This window comes from Notolepis coatsorum (genome assembly GCF_963971535.1).
Source record: "Notolepis coatsorum genome assembly, chromosome: 14".
Taxonomy (NCBI): Eukaryota; Metazoa; Chordata; class Actinopteri; order Aulopiformes; family Paralepididae; genus Notolepis; species Notolepis coatsorum.
The window spans coordinates 67,714,813-67,732,837 of NC_140178.1; the positions used below are offsets into that span (position 1 = coordinate 67,714,813).

The window sequence follows — 18,025 nt, forward strand, 5'->3', positions numbered from 1 at the left end:
GCTCCAGGGGAGTTGAACAGTTCTGGCTCTGCTAGTTTATTTTCGATCTTTTGGCGCTTTTTTGGTGGACAAACCACCGCACATGTGCACCGTGACTCGTGACTGGAGAATAGTTCTGCTAGCACACATAGCCTACTGTGTACAGACGGTTTCAAAATGTATTTTAAATTAGAAAGCAAACAAAATAAATGGACAAGAGAAAAAGAAATCTGAATTTGGTCAGTATTGTCATTTGGACAAGCAAAGCCATTACTTTAAGTTGCAGGCAAGAAAGACAAGTCTGTCCACTGTCTCTGGTTTTAAAACTGCCCTGTTGCAGGTAAAAAAAAAAAAAAAAAAAAAAAAACGATTTTTTTATTTTTTTTATTTCGATATTCGATATCGATTATTAAAATATATCGCGATATTTATCGTTATCGTTATATCGCCCAGCCCTAATCACGACAAAGATGTACAAGGATACGGTAAGGACGGACGCTCCCATGGCACTCCTCGTTCCGAACATTACCAGCAGAAACACAGCCGGAAAATACATCAATTCGTCCCCAATTTGTAACATGGTGCAGGCGTTATGTCAAGAACATTTGTTGGTAATATGCAAAAACATTTAAATGCACAATTAACTGAGGACTATGTGGTCGCTGTCAGCATAGTTTAGAAGGCTAAGTAACTATATGTAGAATAAGTATCGTACCGCTGCGTTGCCTGCTTAACACCGGAGCAGACCCCTAGTGAGCAACATCTCAGCAGTTTCACGTCATGGTTCTGCTCTGCACACAGAGGACTGGAGGCAGGAGGGGTTGCTACTTGCTATGGAGAGTAGAGTGGGTCCTCGTGCTCACACTGCCCCATCTGCTAATAAATGGCTCTGGGTACAGTACATGATAACGGTATATAGACCTTTTCTAACTTGACAACATAAGCATTATAAATAGGCCCCTTTGTTTTTTTTAATAGTTAAACTCCTGAACATTGGTAAAACCAAAGAGCTGATCATGGATTTGAGGAGAATACAGCAGACGCACTGTGGATAAACGGGGCTATCGTGGACAGGGTGAGCAGTTTCAAGTACCTGGGAGTCCACATCACAGAGGACCTGACATGGTCAACACACATAGATTATGTGGTGAAAAAGGCAAAACAGCACCTCTATCACCTGAGACAGCTAAGGAAGTTCAGAGTATCGGGGAAGATACTCCACTCCTTCTATTCCGGGGCTGTAGAGAGCATCTTGACTGGAAATGTCACTGCCTGGTTTGGAAACAGCACGGCACAGGACAGGAAGGCACTCCAGAGAGTGGTGCGCTCAGCAGAGCGTACTACGGTTATTGCACTACCACCCCTGCAGGACTTATATAACAGGAGCCTGCAGAATAATGAAATACCCCCAACAGCCTGTTCAAGCTGCTGCGGTCAGGCAAGCGCCTACGTACACACGCTACGAGAACAGAGAGACTCCGGCTCAGCTTCTTCCCCCAGGCCCTCAGACCACTGAACTCTCCACTCACAAGTACACACACACACACACACACACACACACACAACACTCATGCTGCAACCGCTTTAAACTATCACTTTAAACAAAATGGCAATTTAAATATTATGGAAAAGTCACTTTAAAGGAATGAGGTATATACAAAGTCACTTTAAGGAAAGAACAGATGTGGCTCTTGTATAAAATAGTTTATATACATTAAGTATAATTAATGACTGAGCTAAAATTGTATATTGTATAGTAGTGTACATAGGAACCAGTGCCCTCCAGGTATTTAGCATGTCTATTTTATCATGCACATCTTATGTCTTACCTGTTTTTTTTCTATGTCTATTTTATTATTGTATTATTCTATGTCTATTGTATTATTGCACAATCGATGCAGGCATGACCACCCGCATTTCACTGTATGCCCTGGTATGTATGTGATAAATAAACCTTGATTCTTGCTGACAGGAAATAAACAGGGGCCAAAGTTGTTCTCCTAGCAACAGAATACTTCTGAAAAGGTTATAAGGGTATAGCCCCAAGTATGATACATCATCTGCACTGAATTTTGATCACCACACCTCTATTTTTGTCACCACCATCTTTTGGGGGGAAAACAAGTGGGGGAATAGACAGGGATTAGATGGTGTTTATTCATGGACATAGATTCATAAACTACAAATTTAGGACAGAATATTACATATATAAACTCACACTGAAGATCATCAAGGCCTAGAAATAGTGAATACCTCTTAGTTTCTAGGTTAGGGGATTCATAAGCGTAATATTAAATGTCCAGGTAGGAAATATGGAAAGATCAAAACTAACTTATCACAATGGTAGAGACACTCAATGGCAGCCAGTGTTGCAAAGTAATTGCTTCATATAACTTGATGCACTAACAAAACTGCAGACCGTTTTTCTACAGGCCAAATAGTGGTCAATAGGAACGGTGTCTTGCGTTTTCCCAAAAAAGTAGGCAGCGGCCACGAGAAAAGCCAAAGTATCTGGATGTGCCGTTCTGATCCATTTTCTGCTTCCACATCATGAAACACAGGTAACACATATCACTGCATGGCACCACATTTAATGCATGGGTGATGACTGTAACACACAAGAAAGGCACAGGACTACACATATCAATCTTAAAAGAATTATGCTTTATCTTTTTATTTTTTTTCACCTTATCTTTTTTTTTCTCCCATTCCAATTTCGTATTTCCAATTCTCCCCTCCCCTGTCTTGAACGTTGCTCGACTATGCCTCCCACTGGTCGGTCGTAGGGAGGATAGAAGCCTTGCATCATGTGTCCCCTCCGCTTGAAGCCTTTTATAACGCATATAACTCTGATTGGCCAGGTCATGTGACATGAGCGCCAATCGTGGGACGGCAAGTTTCTACACTGGTTAAGCTTAGGCACTCTTTGAAGTTGGTTAAGGTTAGAGTTTGTCTTAGAGCATGGCGATAGAACGCCAGGTAGTTTGCAGGCTGTTCGACGCGGAAATGGGCAAACACGCTATTGGGCGCACATGTCACATGACCTGGCCAATCAGAGCGCCGGAAACGCGGATGCGTTGTAAAAAGGCTACACGCGTCCCCTCCGGTACACGAGGAGGCAGCCTGTTGCATCTTTTCACCAGACAGTGCGGACTCTCAGTGGCGAGGTGTAACGCATGGGAGGCTCACACTACCCCCGCCATTTCCTGTCTCTGCTGTGCATGCGTCCCCCAACCGACCTGTAGGAGTCACTGTCCACAACGTCCAATCCCCACCCATCGACTTCCACCCGCTACCTCTGTAACCTCGTTCCCAGTTTTATCTCCTCCATGATATAAAGACTGGTAAAGCACTACTATCGAAAGTGTGAATTTCCGGTGTATGTACTTCCCCTGGAAGCTGCCTCCGAACGTACCAAACTTTTCCCGAATCCTGTCGGCAAACAAGCTAGAACGTAGTATGTGGTAAATTCTTCAGGCAAAGCCGTTGCAGTGGCTTAAACGAGGAAATATTGTGCACTTCACACGTTTCTATAATTGTTTTGTCGAAACCGGAAAGCCTGTAGCCGGTACTTCCTGTACTTCCATTTTCACACTTTAGGAGGCATAGCTTTACCAGCCTACTACCTCTGCCAATTGAGATAGTATGACGACTGGCCCAAGACGGAGGCAATACTGACACCGGGATTCGAGACCGGAGTCTCTTGCATTGGTGACGAGCGCAATCTCCGCTGCGCCACCCAGCCGCCAGAATTATGCTTTATCAAAATCAAGCAATGAAATAAACAAATACACAAAGGATAGAAAAAGGCTCCTTCAGCAAATCAACCAATGTCTGATAAAAGACCAAACCGTCACAAGGAGACATGAGTCATATACTGACATAACCACAACATTTGAGGGAGAGCTTTTAGAGAAGCAACAGTTGTGATCGGAGGATCAAGGAAAGAGAGCGGGTTTGAGATAGGTCAATTCTTTGCGTTAAGGCACAAAATTCCAGTCTCTCCGTTTGTTCCAGTGAACATGTTACAGCGACAGTGTGTCACCGGGGCCCGTCTTCCGCAGTCTCCTGAGGTAAAGAGTCCATGTGCTGGAGGAGTTGGTCACAGTAGCTGGTGTTGCGCTGTTTGTCCCTCACTGCCTCCACTTCCTGCTTCAGTAGCACCGGGTGGACCAAGCTGCCCGTCTTCAAGACCTCTGGAGAGGAGAGAAAAACACAAGATTTAAAGAATTATTTTTGTCATATACCATCCAGAACAGTATTTATGAATCCTATAATTACAAGAACCTAGCCATGACCAAGAGCAAGGGGTAGTTATATGGGTATAATACTAACAACCTGATAAGATAATTTAAAACAAAACAAAAAAGTTTTTGCCTATTTGACCGGGCTTTTCCGGATGGTAAGGTTGGGGTATGGACAGTTTCAACTTGACAAAAAAAAAAAAAAAAAAACATAAACCAGCAATCTAGAAGAACAGACTACATTTTATTGTCAGTTGATATTAGGAAACACTGCAACAGGAAATCAACAGTAGTCCAAGCCGTTTCCTAGCAACACATCAAACAGCTGGTTGCTGACTAGGGCTTAACAAAGAGCTAGGGCTTAACAAGGGGCTGGAGGTCGGGAAGAAACAACTAATTCAATGGTTGGAAGTCAGATTTCATGTACTACTGTAAAAGTGTAAGTCCACAATCAGGTTGTAGCTGCGATGCAAGCCTTGAAAGACTAGGGCTTTGAGCCCTTATGAGACATATGATAAGTTTACAATATTTTCTGAAAGAAAATTGAGAAAGAGAGCAGAGAAGGGACATGCCGAAATGGCAGTTTAGCATGGATGCAATAGTGCTCTCACCCAGGCAGCCACTGGCCTGTAGAGCTTGGCAAGGTAGCTGGACGGGTTCTAGAGAGTAGAAGCAGACGAGTCGACAGGAATTCGAGTACCATAAAAGACTGAAAGCTAGTTCTGCATAGGAGGAGGCTGGCTTTTAAAGGAGAAGCGCACACAACAGAGAGTGAATGGCACGGAGATGGTTGACATAGGACGTGGCAAAAGGGTAATTGAACAAAGTCATTCAAGATTGATGTATATTGGGAGGGGGAAGCTGGATAGGTGTGAAATATGGGGCGGAGCAGGGGACCTCAGGAGGTGCGTGTCAGGACTGGTGATATGTGTCATAGACCAAAATTACATATACAATTATGAGTATTGATTTAATTTAATTTTGGTAATGCTTGGTTTTCTAGTATTGAACTTATATTTATAGATTAGATTATATAGATATATTTTGAACATATTTATTGCAGCAGGGGAAAATGACATCAAGTGGACCCCCCATCTGCAGAAAACTGGCTTCAAATAGTTTTTGAAATGGGAAACTTCACTTTTAGAGCTTTGTTTCTGTTGTGAGGTGCCTCTTCTTTTGGCTAAAATGTACATTCTTCATGCCGGATAGCAGGTGCCATTCAAGCTCTTGACGTCTTGATGATTTTGGGATCATGATTCGGTTTAGCATATTTTGACACAATTTAAAAACAATTACAGATTGTGGTGACCTGCTTGGTCACCAGTGATCTAAACCAGTGCTTCTTCAATGCATAATAGGTCAGGGAACCCCATCTGAAAAGATATATGTTGTTAAATGTGATTTAGTCCAGAATTTCATAACCAACAGAGGAGAGATTGAAACCTATGACCAGCGTAGTCTTTCTTATGCATTCTCTCCCTGGCGTAACTTTTCGTGAATAAAATGTTAGTGAAAGTAAACTATTTCCCACTTTTCTGGGGACCCCCTGGAACCCCCTCAATGACCCCTGGGGGTCCCCAGACCCCACACTGCTCTAAATCAACCCTTAGACACTAATGTACCTCATTTCAATGTACCCTGCATTCCACCATTCTAAAAACCCACCTGTTCAGGTTGGCGTTTGGCCACGTACACACGTGATTTAGTTTCTTCTGTTTTGTCCATGCCTGTTTTTATATTGTATGTTTTTTTATGAATTGACCTGTTATTTGTTTTTTAAACTGGTAAAGCACTGTTTTTACCTTGGATGTTTTTTTTTTTATGAATTGCCTTGTTCTTTTCTTTTTCTTTTTGAAGTTGTGAAGAACACCATTCAGGAGCTGGGAAGGGTGCTATACAAATAAATCCTTACTTACTTATTTACAGAAACTAAAGGCAGATCTACCAAGTTCAGTATAAACTCTAAAGCACAATCCCCAGTTATGGCTTCATATAGAAACAAATGCCAGTGCAAATATTATCTTTCCGCCAAAGAAGACCACCCAACCCTATTGTACAGACTCAGTGGTGAGTATTCTAACTCACCACTGATCAATCAGATGGCTGAATGATATACAGATTCTAAAGGCTTAAGAGTGGAAGCTGCCACATATTGGAAGTGTAAATAGTATATTGTAAATAGGATGGTGTCTGGCAACTTATTTTATTTTAAGTTATGTTCCCTTCTTGTAATATATATAGGCCTACTGTATATATATACTTTATTATTATTATTATTATTATTATTATTATTATTATTATTATTATTATTATTATTATTATTAATAATCAGTAAAAAATTGTAAATAGGATGATGTCTTGTAACTTATTTTATGTTCCCTTCTTATTTAATTTGTATTGTTTGATTGTATTGAAATGAAAAGTTAATAAAAATGTAAGTGATAAAAAAGTACTTATATTTATGAACAGATGCAATAGTAAGAATTTTACAAACAGAGCAGAACATTAGGTAGGCAGTGGTCCTGGCTACAAAAAGCACAGCTAATGGATTAATTCAAGCTAATTGATTGCATCACAAAAGGCAATCATTCTGAACAGTTTGTTGAGGCTGAACACATGGCCAAACAGGAAGGAGTATTACGTAATTTCCCCCCAGCACCTAAATAACATTTCAGACAGATCCACACAAAGATTAGGCAAAACCAATTTTCCATAATATGTTCCCTTAGGTAAATTGTGTAATGTATTTTCCAATGTAATAAAGTTATATAGACATCAGGAGCTACTACAGTGTTGTGAATCCTATTGCATTTCAAATCTTCTAAGGTAGTCAATGTTAAAATGCTGCCAGTTAGGCCAGCAGGTGGGAATGATGACCAGCATAAAACTTTGCAGTCCAAAAAAGGTTGCACATTCCTCCCTCTTCCCACCAGGTGGCGATATTTCTCTTCCTGACAATTCCCACACCAGGACATACAGTAACTGCTGAACTTCAAACAGATAGTGTTACTTTAATTGGTGTCGACGGTAAATGCTTAGGAAACCACGTTGCATAAGTGCAGCTCCATCAGTGACGCCCCACCCCGTCACTCTGGAAGAGTTAGCTCACGTAAACTCATCACCCGATACATGATGGGATCCGCCTTGGGTTCATCAAAGCGGCGGAGGGGGATTTTTACCATTTGTGTATAGTACTGGACTGTTATGGATTAGAGATAGTGATGGTAGTGGTTGGGGGGGGGGGGGGGGGGGGGCGCGATGGAACAGGAACAAAGGAAGAACAATGATCACTTGTGCTGAGTGAATTCTGCCCGTGCCAAAAGTGTTTGTGTGTGTGTGTGTGTGTGTGTGCACGTTCACGTTCGAGCAGGTAGTGGCCGACATGCTGCCAAGTAGGGATTACCAGGGTGGGGGGACAGCGGGATAGAGGGGAGATGGGATGAGAGGGGCGGCGGTGCTGTCCATCATGCTGTCAGGAGAACTACAGACGTCAGGCCACGCCACAGATATGTGTTTGAAATCCAAGAAGCATAAGAATGGGATAAAGCATAAAGGGAACAAAGACACAGGCCCAGATAGATAGAGAGGAAGGAAGAGAGCGACGACGGGGGGGTTGGTGGTGGTGGTGCTTCAAACGAAGCCGTGTGGAATGTGTCCAGATTTGCGGGCAGGCGGTTATGGGTGCTGTCAGACCTGAGCCATCACTCAGCACAATGTGAGCTCATCTCATTACACTGGGAGTCTCCCACTGTCTCTACTGTCTCTTCTCACACACACAGACACCTACACACACACACAGACACCTACACACACACACAGACACCTAGTGTACACACACACACACACACACACACACACACACACACACACACACACACACACACACACACACACACACACACACACACACACACACACACACACACACACACACACACACACACACACACACACACACACACACACACACACACACACACACACACACACACACACACACACACACACACACACACACACACACACACACACACACACACACACACACACAGGGGTGATTTCCAAGCCCCACACCTACACACAGGGCCTCTTGCACATGGACATGCATGACAACCGCACACATTTGTAGAGAGAGTAGAGAGAGAGAGAGTAGAGAGAGAGAGAGGAAGAACGGGAGAGAGAGCGGGGGGAAGACATTCGGCAAAGGACGCGGGGTCCGGGAATCGAACCCGGGTCGGCCGCTTCGCGACGCAGCGCGTTACATGGTTCGCCACTTGGGCGCCGCTATGGCACATTTCTGATGAAGCCTCGAGTCTAAGTAGAGTCAACAACATGTTCAAAGTGGAACCATTCCCTGGGAAAGTGGTGAAAACCGGGGCATATGATTCTTTTTCAAAGATGTGTCTTTGGTCACAATATCTAGCTTGAGCTTCCAACTGGGACTGTCCCAGGCAACCTGGAACATCTGGCCAAACTAAAACGCATGCCTAGGCACTTGATGATCCCAGAGTCTCTAAGCAAACGTGTTCATAAAATTGATTTACATTTGCAAACCTATTCCACGTTCTTCAGCCAAGGTTGCAGACAGTTAAAAACTAACAGTCACAACAGAAGAGCTTATTAACCTTGGAAGGGCTTCAAAAGGCACCTAGCAGGACTGGAATCTATGGTATGGAGGCTGTATCCCTGCATCTGGGAATCGGTTCTCTCCCTCTCCTGTATACTGGACTGCGAAGCTCTGTATTCCCCCCCTGTATCCCCCCCCCCATGCTGCTTTGACACCCGAATTTCCCAGAGGGGATTAATAAAGGATCATCTTATCTTATCTTATCCCCATATGCAGGTGATAAATACCTTAAGTTAACTGGAACTGATAGAAAGTGTGTCACAGCTATCTCTTTATCAACTTTATGATATTGTCATGAAAACAGTGTTTCCTGTGTGGAATTTGAAGGTAGAATTCTTAACGCATCACACCTCCTGTACCGACAGCTCACATCCATCCAATAGGTAAGTGAAAGTCCAGATCAGCCCCCCCCATTCAAGTTATAAACTAAAAAGGAGAAGCCACTGGAGGAGACTTTCCAGCGGTACATAAATAAAACACAACCCTGTGAAGCTGCAGATCGGTCAAGCCTGTCGGTAAAACACAGAGCATGAGCGGCTGAAGGGAGGGAGAGAGAGAGGGGTTGAGGGACAGATAAAAGATGGGGGGATTATGTGGGATGGGTATGTGGAGGGACGGGGAGATGGAGAGATGGGATGGTGTCTCCATGTGTTTGTGATTATAGGGAGGGAAGCTGTTCCGAGATCGTCTTGGAAGGAGATCCAGGGGGTGGGAGGGGGGGGCATGAGGCTCACGTCCGACCCCAGTGAGAGCTGCCTGTCCTGGGTGCACCGGCAAGGGAAAGAGGGGGTGGTGGTGGATGAAGGTGTCGTCTCTCACTCACACACCCCCCCCCCCCCCCCATATATCTGGATTCAGTGTTTCACAGCCTCCACATCCAACCAAGCCCCTTGATGGAATTATTCTGCCAAGGGGCTTTGCGTGAGCCGCCGCTGGTGATGAATAGAGCAGAGGCTTTGAGATGAAAGAGAGATAGAGGGGATCTACTGGCAGCTTGCCAGGACAATTAAGATGGTGTTGGATAGGGGGGGTCTGCGCAACATCATTCCGTCGCTAGACTCAGGTTTCATCACCATCATCATCATCCTCTTCAATATCTGTAGAAGCTCAGTGTCGGTTATCAGATAATAAAAAGGTTGTCATGCCCTCCATCATGTCATCCTCTCTCATCACACATGATGTCATGTGTGACAAATTGACCCGTGCGCTCTGCGTAATGTCCTCTTCGCCGCTCCTCCTCCTACCCGTTGTCATACCAAAAGCATGTTTTAGGTCCGGTAAAATTTGACACTTACATACAGAAGCATGTTTTAGGTAAAAAAATACCAGCAGGTTACATAAGATAGACCTTACCTGAGTCAGAAGGTACTCAAAAATGAATAAATCCCAGTCGTCCCATCGCAATCGCAGTTACTCGTGTATATTGGGCATGGCTACCATACGGGAAAGAATAGGTCTGAGGCACCAAATCTTCCACCGATTGCTATGTCCTGATTCACTTTGAGGGGGAAGCAGCCGGAGGTAACTTAGTACTGGAAGACAACTGATATCCCCAGTTCAAAGTGTAGGCGATACTGCCACCTGGCGGGATTCGATCGTCATTGCAATTCCAACGTAGGCAGCTGGGCCAGAGACACCCAGGCAGCTCCGAGCGAGTGTTTAGAACGGGGATCAAAGGAAAAATATCAAAGGAACTAAAAACGAGATATCTCGTTTTTGGTGCTCAAGCGTTGGTGACGAAACACGAGATTATTCGTTTTTGGCGCCCAATGAGTTAAGAGACAGATGGCCTTTCACTGCAGACCACTGCTAATCATGAAGTCCCTTGTGAGGAAGGTAATATACCACAATGTCATGTGATGATGAAGTCCGCCCCCCATAGTGATCCGTGTCATATGTTTTATAAAAACATCTTATGATTCAGAGTAGACTACAGAGAGTGGCCCGTTCAGAGCAGACTACAGAGAGTGGCCCGTTCAGAGCAGACTACAGAGAGTGGCCCGTTCAGAGCAGACTACAGAGAGTGGCCCGTTCAGAGCAGACTACAGAGAGTGGCCCGTTCAGAGCAGACTACAGAGAGTGGCCCGTTCAGAGCAGACTACAGAGAGTGGCCCGTTCAGAGCAGACTACAGAGAGTGGCCCGTTCAGAGCAGACTACAGAGAGTGGCCCGTTCAGAGCAGACTACAGAGAGTGGCCCGTTCAGAGCAGACTACAGAGAGTGGCCCGTTCAGAGCAGGCTACAGAGAGTGGCCCGTTCAGAGCAGACTACAGAGAGTGGCCCGTTCAGAGCAGACTACAGAGAGTGGCCCGTTCAGAGCAGACTACAGAGAGTGGCCCGTTCAGAGCAGACTACAGAGAGTGGCCCGTTCAGAGCAGACTACAGAGAGTGGCCCGTTCAGAGCAGACTACAGAGAGTGGCCCGTTCAGAGCAGGCTACAGAGAGTGGCCCGTTCAGCCCAACGCACAATTGGAGGGGGGCTTCCCACTCTCCAAGACATTTACAACAAGCGTTGCATGGGTAAGGCTAAGAGAATAATCAAAGACTCCAGCCACCCAAACAACTGCCTCTTTGAACTGCTGCGGTCAGGCAAGCGATACCTGAGTCTCATGGCAAGCACAGAGAGACTCAGAAGGAGCTTCTATCCCCAGGCCATCAGGATGCTCAATGACGATAACACTATGTAACAAACCATCAAATACACTCACAGCACACACATCAACACGCACACACTCACTTTAAACAAACAACTCACTGCAGCACCCACTTTACCCATTTTAGACACTTAACACACTTATATTTATTGGTAAAGAATTTGCACTACAACTCATACCTCATTACACCTTACTGTAAATTGTACCTAAATTGTACCTTATCCCATTTCTGCATTGTACTGTATATTGTATTGTAACTCAGTTACTTTTCTACTCTGCACTGTATATATGTATATTGAACACTTTTGTCTACGTACTTTACTTCTATTTTATACTTATTATACTTATTTATACTTTTTACTTTCATCTAGCACAATCTCTGGAACAAAACAGAAAGAAGCATTTTATATAAAAGTATTCTGTATTTTTGTATGACAACTAATAAAGAAACTTGAAACTTGATTCAACCAAAATCTTCTTGATTTGCACCAAAACTAGGGATGCCACATTTGATACCACGTTTCCACTGCTGACACCGAATCCGAGTCAGTTTCAGCAGATAGAGTACCGATGTGATTCATGGCTTTCACTGAACGAACGGTATAGACTTGGACCATCAGAACAGAAAAGATAAGAGATGTGGTCTATTCTAACTCCATTAGAAAGATCTAACATGCTTCTTCTACGTGTCAGAAATACAGCAAATCAAGTCACTTTGTGACATGTTCCAATGCGGTTCTTCGGTATCAGATTTTAGTATTGGGAAAGTTCTCTGATACGGATAGCCTGTTTTAGCCTGGTAGTGGTGCATCATCCCTAACCAAAACATCATCATATCGGCGGATTCTCTTCTCACGTTTTAACCCTTTCAAGCGGTTAACCCTTCGTCGCGTGGCATTGAAAGGGTTATAACCTTCTGTATTGTCGCAGTGAAAGGGTTAACTGTTTGGTAGTGAAAGGGTTAATACTCGACACAAAGCCCTCACCCGTATCCCAGCTATCAAATTTCTATCCTAATCTCAAGGGTTGCTAGTTGAAATCCCCCACCCGCCAGTCTCTTACCAAGCACTTGGTCCTGCACCAGGCTGTTGGGGTCGTCCAGGTACAGGAGGAGCTGCTGGAAGAGGAACTGCAGGTGTGCACTACAGCGCTGGGGGTTGTAGTCTCTGGTCAGGCTGGACAGCCACAGACCCAAGCCACGCAGAGCCGCGCCCCGCACCTCTTCACTGCTGTCGTCCAGACGCTTCAGCACCTCTGAAGACAAACACACACATACAGGATTAGTATTATTATTACACACACTACAGCCCCAGAACAGTGGGTGTCGGTACACAGATGGACTGCATTTATATAGAGCTTTTATCCAAAGTGCTTTACAACTTATGCCTCAGATTCACTCACACATTCACACACCGACAGCGAGGCAACCATGCAACCATGCAACCTGCTCATTGGGAGCAGTTAGGGGGTTAAGTGTCTTGCTCAAGGACACTTCAACACGCTGCCTGGGAGGAGCCGGAATCAAACCGGGAACCTTCTGATTACAAGACGACCGTTCTACCTCCTGAACCACAGATGCTAAGCTTATTTGCTAAGGCTACAAATAATGTTATTCAAAGAGAAAATATACCAAAAGATTTAACATTGTCTAACAGTTGGCAGTAGAGTAAAAATGGACGTGTGTGTTAGTTCATTACCAGGGTAGATCTTGTTGAGGGCATCAGGGTTCAGGCTGGGTCCTATGAGTTTGAGTAGGATGCAGAGAGAGCGACAGGCCATCAGTCTGGCCATCTGAGAGTCCTCCTCTAGAGCAGACAGCAGTTGGGGACTCAACCTGGTCTCTACACACAGCAGCTACAGACAGACGAGCACCATCACACAGTTAGCGGGTAGCATACTCAACCATTAATTAGCAACATCATTAGCTACCCCATGTAACCCAACAGGATTAATGATTATTATTACATGGCGTTTTCACATTCGCCGAAATGCTTGCTTGTGATTGGTCAATATCGCTCGTCAGAGGTCCGTTATTACTCGATAACGGACCTCTGCCGAACAATAATGACCGCTGTGCGCAGCTGTTTACAATCAAGCCCACTGACACACTGCATCAGTGCAGCCAATCAGACACACCTGCCGGCTGCACTGACAGCGGAGTGTGTGTGACGATGACAGCGGGAGCGACAGAACAGAACTGCGTCTGCATTTGATCTCGTCTTGTCAATGTAAAATGAATTAGGTATATTGTTAGTAAGTTAGCCATGTAATAAGCGGGATAATGTATAGCTATACTCAATCATTGTCGCAAAATAATTGACCTTCACTGACGTTTAAAAAATTATAAACTCTGTGTCGGTCAATTATTTTGCGACAATGACCTCGTTACATAGCCCATTATCTCTTACATAGCCTATTAGTATTCATATTAACCTAACATCTTTCTAAAAGCTTTAATGAGCAGAATCTCAAATCTCATCTTATGTGACATAACGGTTACAAAAATGTAAATTAAAAGAAATCACAACCTACAGAGCATATTTATTTGATCATATGTGTGTCATTGTTAATAGCTCCCCTTTGAAAAGAGAAAATGCATTTTCCATGAAAAATACATTTGATATAATAAATACTATTGTAGATTTCCAATAAATGTATGATGACACGACAAAACACATGTTCCATGTGATCATACATGCAGCTTGAAGCTGCCAAAAGACATGCATGCTAGGTACACTCCTGAGGTACACTCCTGAGGTAACTTACACTCCTGCCACTGGCATCGACCAAGGTGCTGGTATTACAACTGGGGTTGGTCCCTGGGTGCTGTAGTAGGGATGGGTCAAATGCAGAGGACACATTTCCCTCAACAACAACCTAACCTAGCCTAACCTAACCTGTTTAGTGTCAGACCAACACACCAGACAGACAGACAGACAGACAGACAGACAGACAGACAGACAGACAGACAGAGTAAAGGTTAAGACGACTCATGATGGAACGGTTCCATCCACTCACAGCAGAAGAGAGCAGAGGGAAATGAGCTAAGGTGAGGCATGATGAGGGTGATGGCTTAAACTGCTGTCACCGTTTGCTATCGTAACTGTGGCGAGCAGGGGGGGAGAAAGAGAGAGAGGGGAAGAGTTGGCAGTGAAGAGATCCAGCATGACATCAGTGACAAATGGAGGGAGCCAAGTGTAAGTGGAGCAGCTAATTGTTTTTACAGGAAAGAACGAAAGAACAATGTCCTCCTGACAAAGAGCTGTTTGACTGGCCTTTGGAAAGGTGTACACACACACACACACACACACACACACACACACACACACACACACACACACACACACACACACACACACACACACACACACACACACACACACACACACACACACACACACACACACACACACACACACACACACACACACACACACACACACACACACACACACACACACACACACACACACACACACACACACACACACACACACACACACACACACACACACACACACACACACACACGTCAAGTGTTCCCCAGCTGTTTGTTTTTCCCTGCTGTTGGAGATGTGTGAATAGAGGTGTGTGTATGTGTGTGTGTGTGTGTGTGTGTGTGTGTGTGTGTGTGTGTGTGTGTGTGTGTGTGTCGACAGGTCACTCCGCTACACACAAAGGGCAAACACAGCCAGACCAGAGAGAGTGTGTGTGTGTGTGTGTGTCTGGGCACACAGGCCCTAAAGGGCAGGTGCGTGGGTGTGTCCTAGCGATAGCTCCACCAACACACACAACAATGGTCCGAGCAGCACAGAGGAAGCATTGTTCATGCGGGGACAAAGGTATGTGAACCCAGCCACCCCCCCCCCCCCAAGTCCACCTGCTGCCCGGCTCAGGCCAAGTCTTACAGCCAAAGGAGAGCAGAGATGGGAGGGACAGTATATTATACTGAAGGTTCCCAGCGGAACCATCTATATACCAATGCCGAATGGAAGAACCAGGGACGCCAAAGAACTCACGCTGGGCTACAAGAAGAATGCACTGACTAGCAATACAGTGTCTTTTCCCCTCGACTTCTGAGTAACCGACTGTTGGGATGTCTGAAGCAAGCAGCCCTTCTCCTGTGTGTGTGTGTGTGTGTGTACCTGTCCAGGTGTGATGGCCCCTCCTGTGTGTGTGTGTGTGTGTGTACCTGTCCAGGTGTGATGGCCCCTCCTGTGTGTGTGTGTGTGTGTGTACCTGTCCAGGTGTGATGGCCCCTCCTGTGTGTGTGTGTGTGTGTGTGTGTGTGTGTGTGTGTGTGTGTACCTGTCCAGGTGTGATGGCCCCTCCTGTGTGTGTGTGTGTGTGTGTACCTGTCCAGGTGTGATGGCCCCTCCTGTGTGTGTGTGTGTACCTGTCCAGGTGTGATGGCCCCTCCTGTGTGTGTGTGTGTGTGTACCTGTCCAGGTGTGATGGCCCCTCCTGTGTGTGTGTGTGTGTGTGTGTACCTGTCCAGGTGTGATGGCCCCTCCTGTGTGTGTGTGTGTGTGTACCTGTCCAGGTGTGATGGCCCCTCCTGTGTGTGTGTGTGTGTGTGTACCTGTCCAGGTGTGATGGCCCCTCCTGTGTGTGTGTACCTGTCCAGGTGTGATGGCCCCTCCTGTGTGTGTGTGTGTGTGTGTGTGTGTACCTGTCCAGGTGTGATGGCCCTAGGGCTGGGCGATATGGCCAAAAATGATATCGCGATAACGATATCGATAACAATATCATATCACTCGATAAAAAAAAATCTAGTATACATTTTTTTTTTTTTTTTTTTTCCAGTTCTCAGGCTGCAGCTGGTTTGAAAGCGAAAGTAAACAGGCTTCTCTGCTGGCTGTGCTCAGTTCTGGCTCTGCTAGTATCTTTTCTATCTTTTGGCGCTTTTTGGTGGACAAACCACCGCACATGTGCACCGTGACTCATGACTGGAGACTAGCTCTGCTAGCACACATAGCCTACTGTGTACAGACGGTTTCAAACTGTATTTTAAATTAGAAAGCAAACTAAATAAATGGACAAGAGAAAAATAAATCTCAATTTGGTCAGTATTGTCATTTGGACAAGCAAAGCCATTACTTTAAGTTGCAGGCAAGAAAGACAAGTCTGTCCACTGTCTCTGGTTTTAAAACTGCCCTGTTGCAGGTCACAAAAAAAAGATCCAATATCGATTATTATTAATATATCGCGATAATTATCGTTATCGTTATATCGCCCATCCCTAAATGGCCCCTCCTGTGTGTGTGTGTGTGTGTGTGTACCTGTCCAGGTGGCGTGAATACTTTTCCCAAGGTGGTTGTCCTTCCGCGTTCGGTTTGCACGGCCTGATTGGCCACTGACGCTTCTCTCAGCGCCCAATCGCGTTGCGCCTAGCTTTCAGTTCCACAGCCCAAGTCCTTCAGTTCCACAGCCCATTTCCTCGTATTGTTTTCATCTCTCTATATTAACGTAGCCCATTTCCTCGTATTGTTTTCATCTCTCTATATTAACGTAACGCGCTATTCATATCAATCGACATCACATCAATATAAATAACGTATTGTTTTCATCTCTCTATATTAACGTAACGCACTATTCATATCAATCGGCATCACATCAATATAAATAACGTATTGTTTTCATCTCTCTATATTAACGTAACATGCTATTCATATCAATCGGCATCACATCAATATAAATAACGTATACCTCAATGCCTCATCTTCTCAAGTTGATTGATGACTTTGGCAATCTATCAGGATTTAGGATAAATTGGCCAAAGTCGGCTTTCCTTCCACTTAATGCCCCTGCAAAAAATATACTCATTCCAGAAGAAATACCAATGGTTAAACACTTCAGATGTTTAGGAGTTGAAGTATTCCGGGGGCGGAGCCAGGCGTTCATGGAGTGAGACGTGTTTCACGAGAGCTCCCTTCTATCGTGCAAAATACACTTTTCTCCCCATTAGTCTTTATTTTATTTTTATTTGTTATTTGTCTGCTTGTTGAATCGTCGAGTTTCAACTACTTTCGTCGACTTTTTTCAACTTTCTGCGATGTCGGTGGAGACCAGATCCATGAGCACTCCAGCCGGCAAACTGCCACCGGGTCTACCCTCGCCGTCGCCCGGTATCAGTGAGATCAGTGTTCTCTCGGTCATGACCAAACTCCATGCAGACTTTGAGGTACGCTTCGCTGAAACACAAAGAAAAGTGCAGGCGGAATTTTTTGATACCCTTCATCGAGAGATGACAGAGGAAATTAGGTTGGCGGTCGACCCGTTGAGAGAAAAGATGGAGTTGCTACATGCTGCCTCCACGGCTAATGCTAACGAACTAGCCACGCTAACGACAGAGGCCTCACTACAGGGCGAGAGGCTGGCGTGTCTGGAGAGCTCCCTGCTGGCTAGGCAGGCTGAAGTTGCCAAACTACAGTCGGTAATTGTGGAAATGCAGTCCCGGGAGAGACGCTACAACATCAGGATTGTTGGTGTACCGGAGGGCAGTGAGGGAGGTCGTCT

General features: G+C 45.0%; 1 protein-coding gene across 1 annotated transcript in view; it reads right to left on the minus strand.

Moving 5' to 3' along the window:
- Nucleotides 1-2,565: 2,565 nt before the first annotated feature.
- LOC311240554 (dynein axonemal assembly factor 5-like) overlaps nucleotides 2,566-18,025 on the minus strand; it is a 39,896-nt gene continuing 24,436 nt past the window's right edge. Inside the window, exons 7-10 of the mRNA XM_084329131.1 lie at nucleotides 15,652-15,669; nucleotides 13,204-13,360; nucleotides 12,569-12,760; nucleotides 2,566-4,175 (exon numbers count right to left, since the gene is read on the minus strand). Of these exons, the coding sequence (XP_084185257.1) occupies nucleotides 4,021-4,175; nucleotides 12,569-12,760; nucleotides 13,204-13,360; nucleotides 15,652-15,669 (522 nt within the window). The 3' untranslated portion in view covers nucleotides 2,566-4,020. The remainder of the gene's footprint in view (nucleotides 4,176-12,568; nucleotides 12,761-13,203; nucleotides 13,361-15,651; nucleotides 15,670-18,025) is intronic.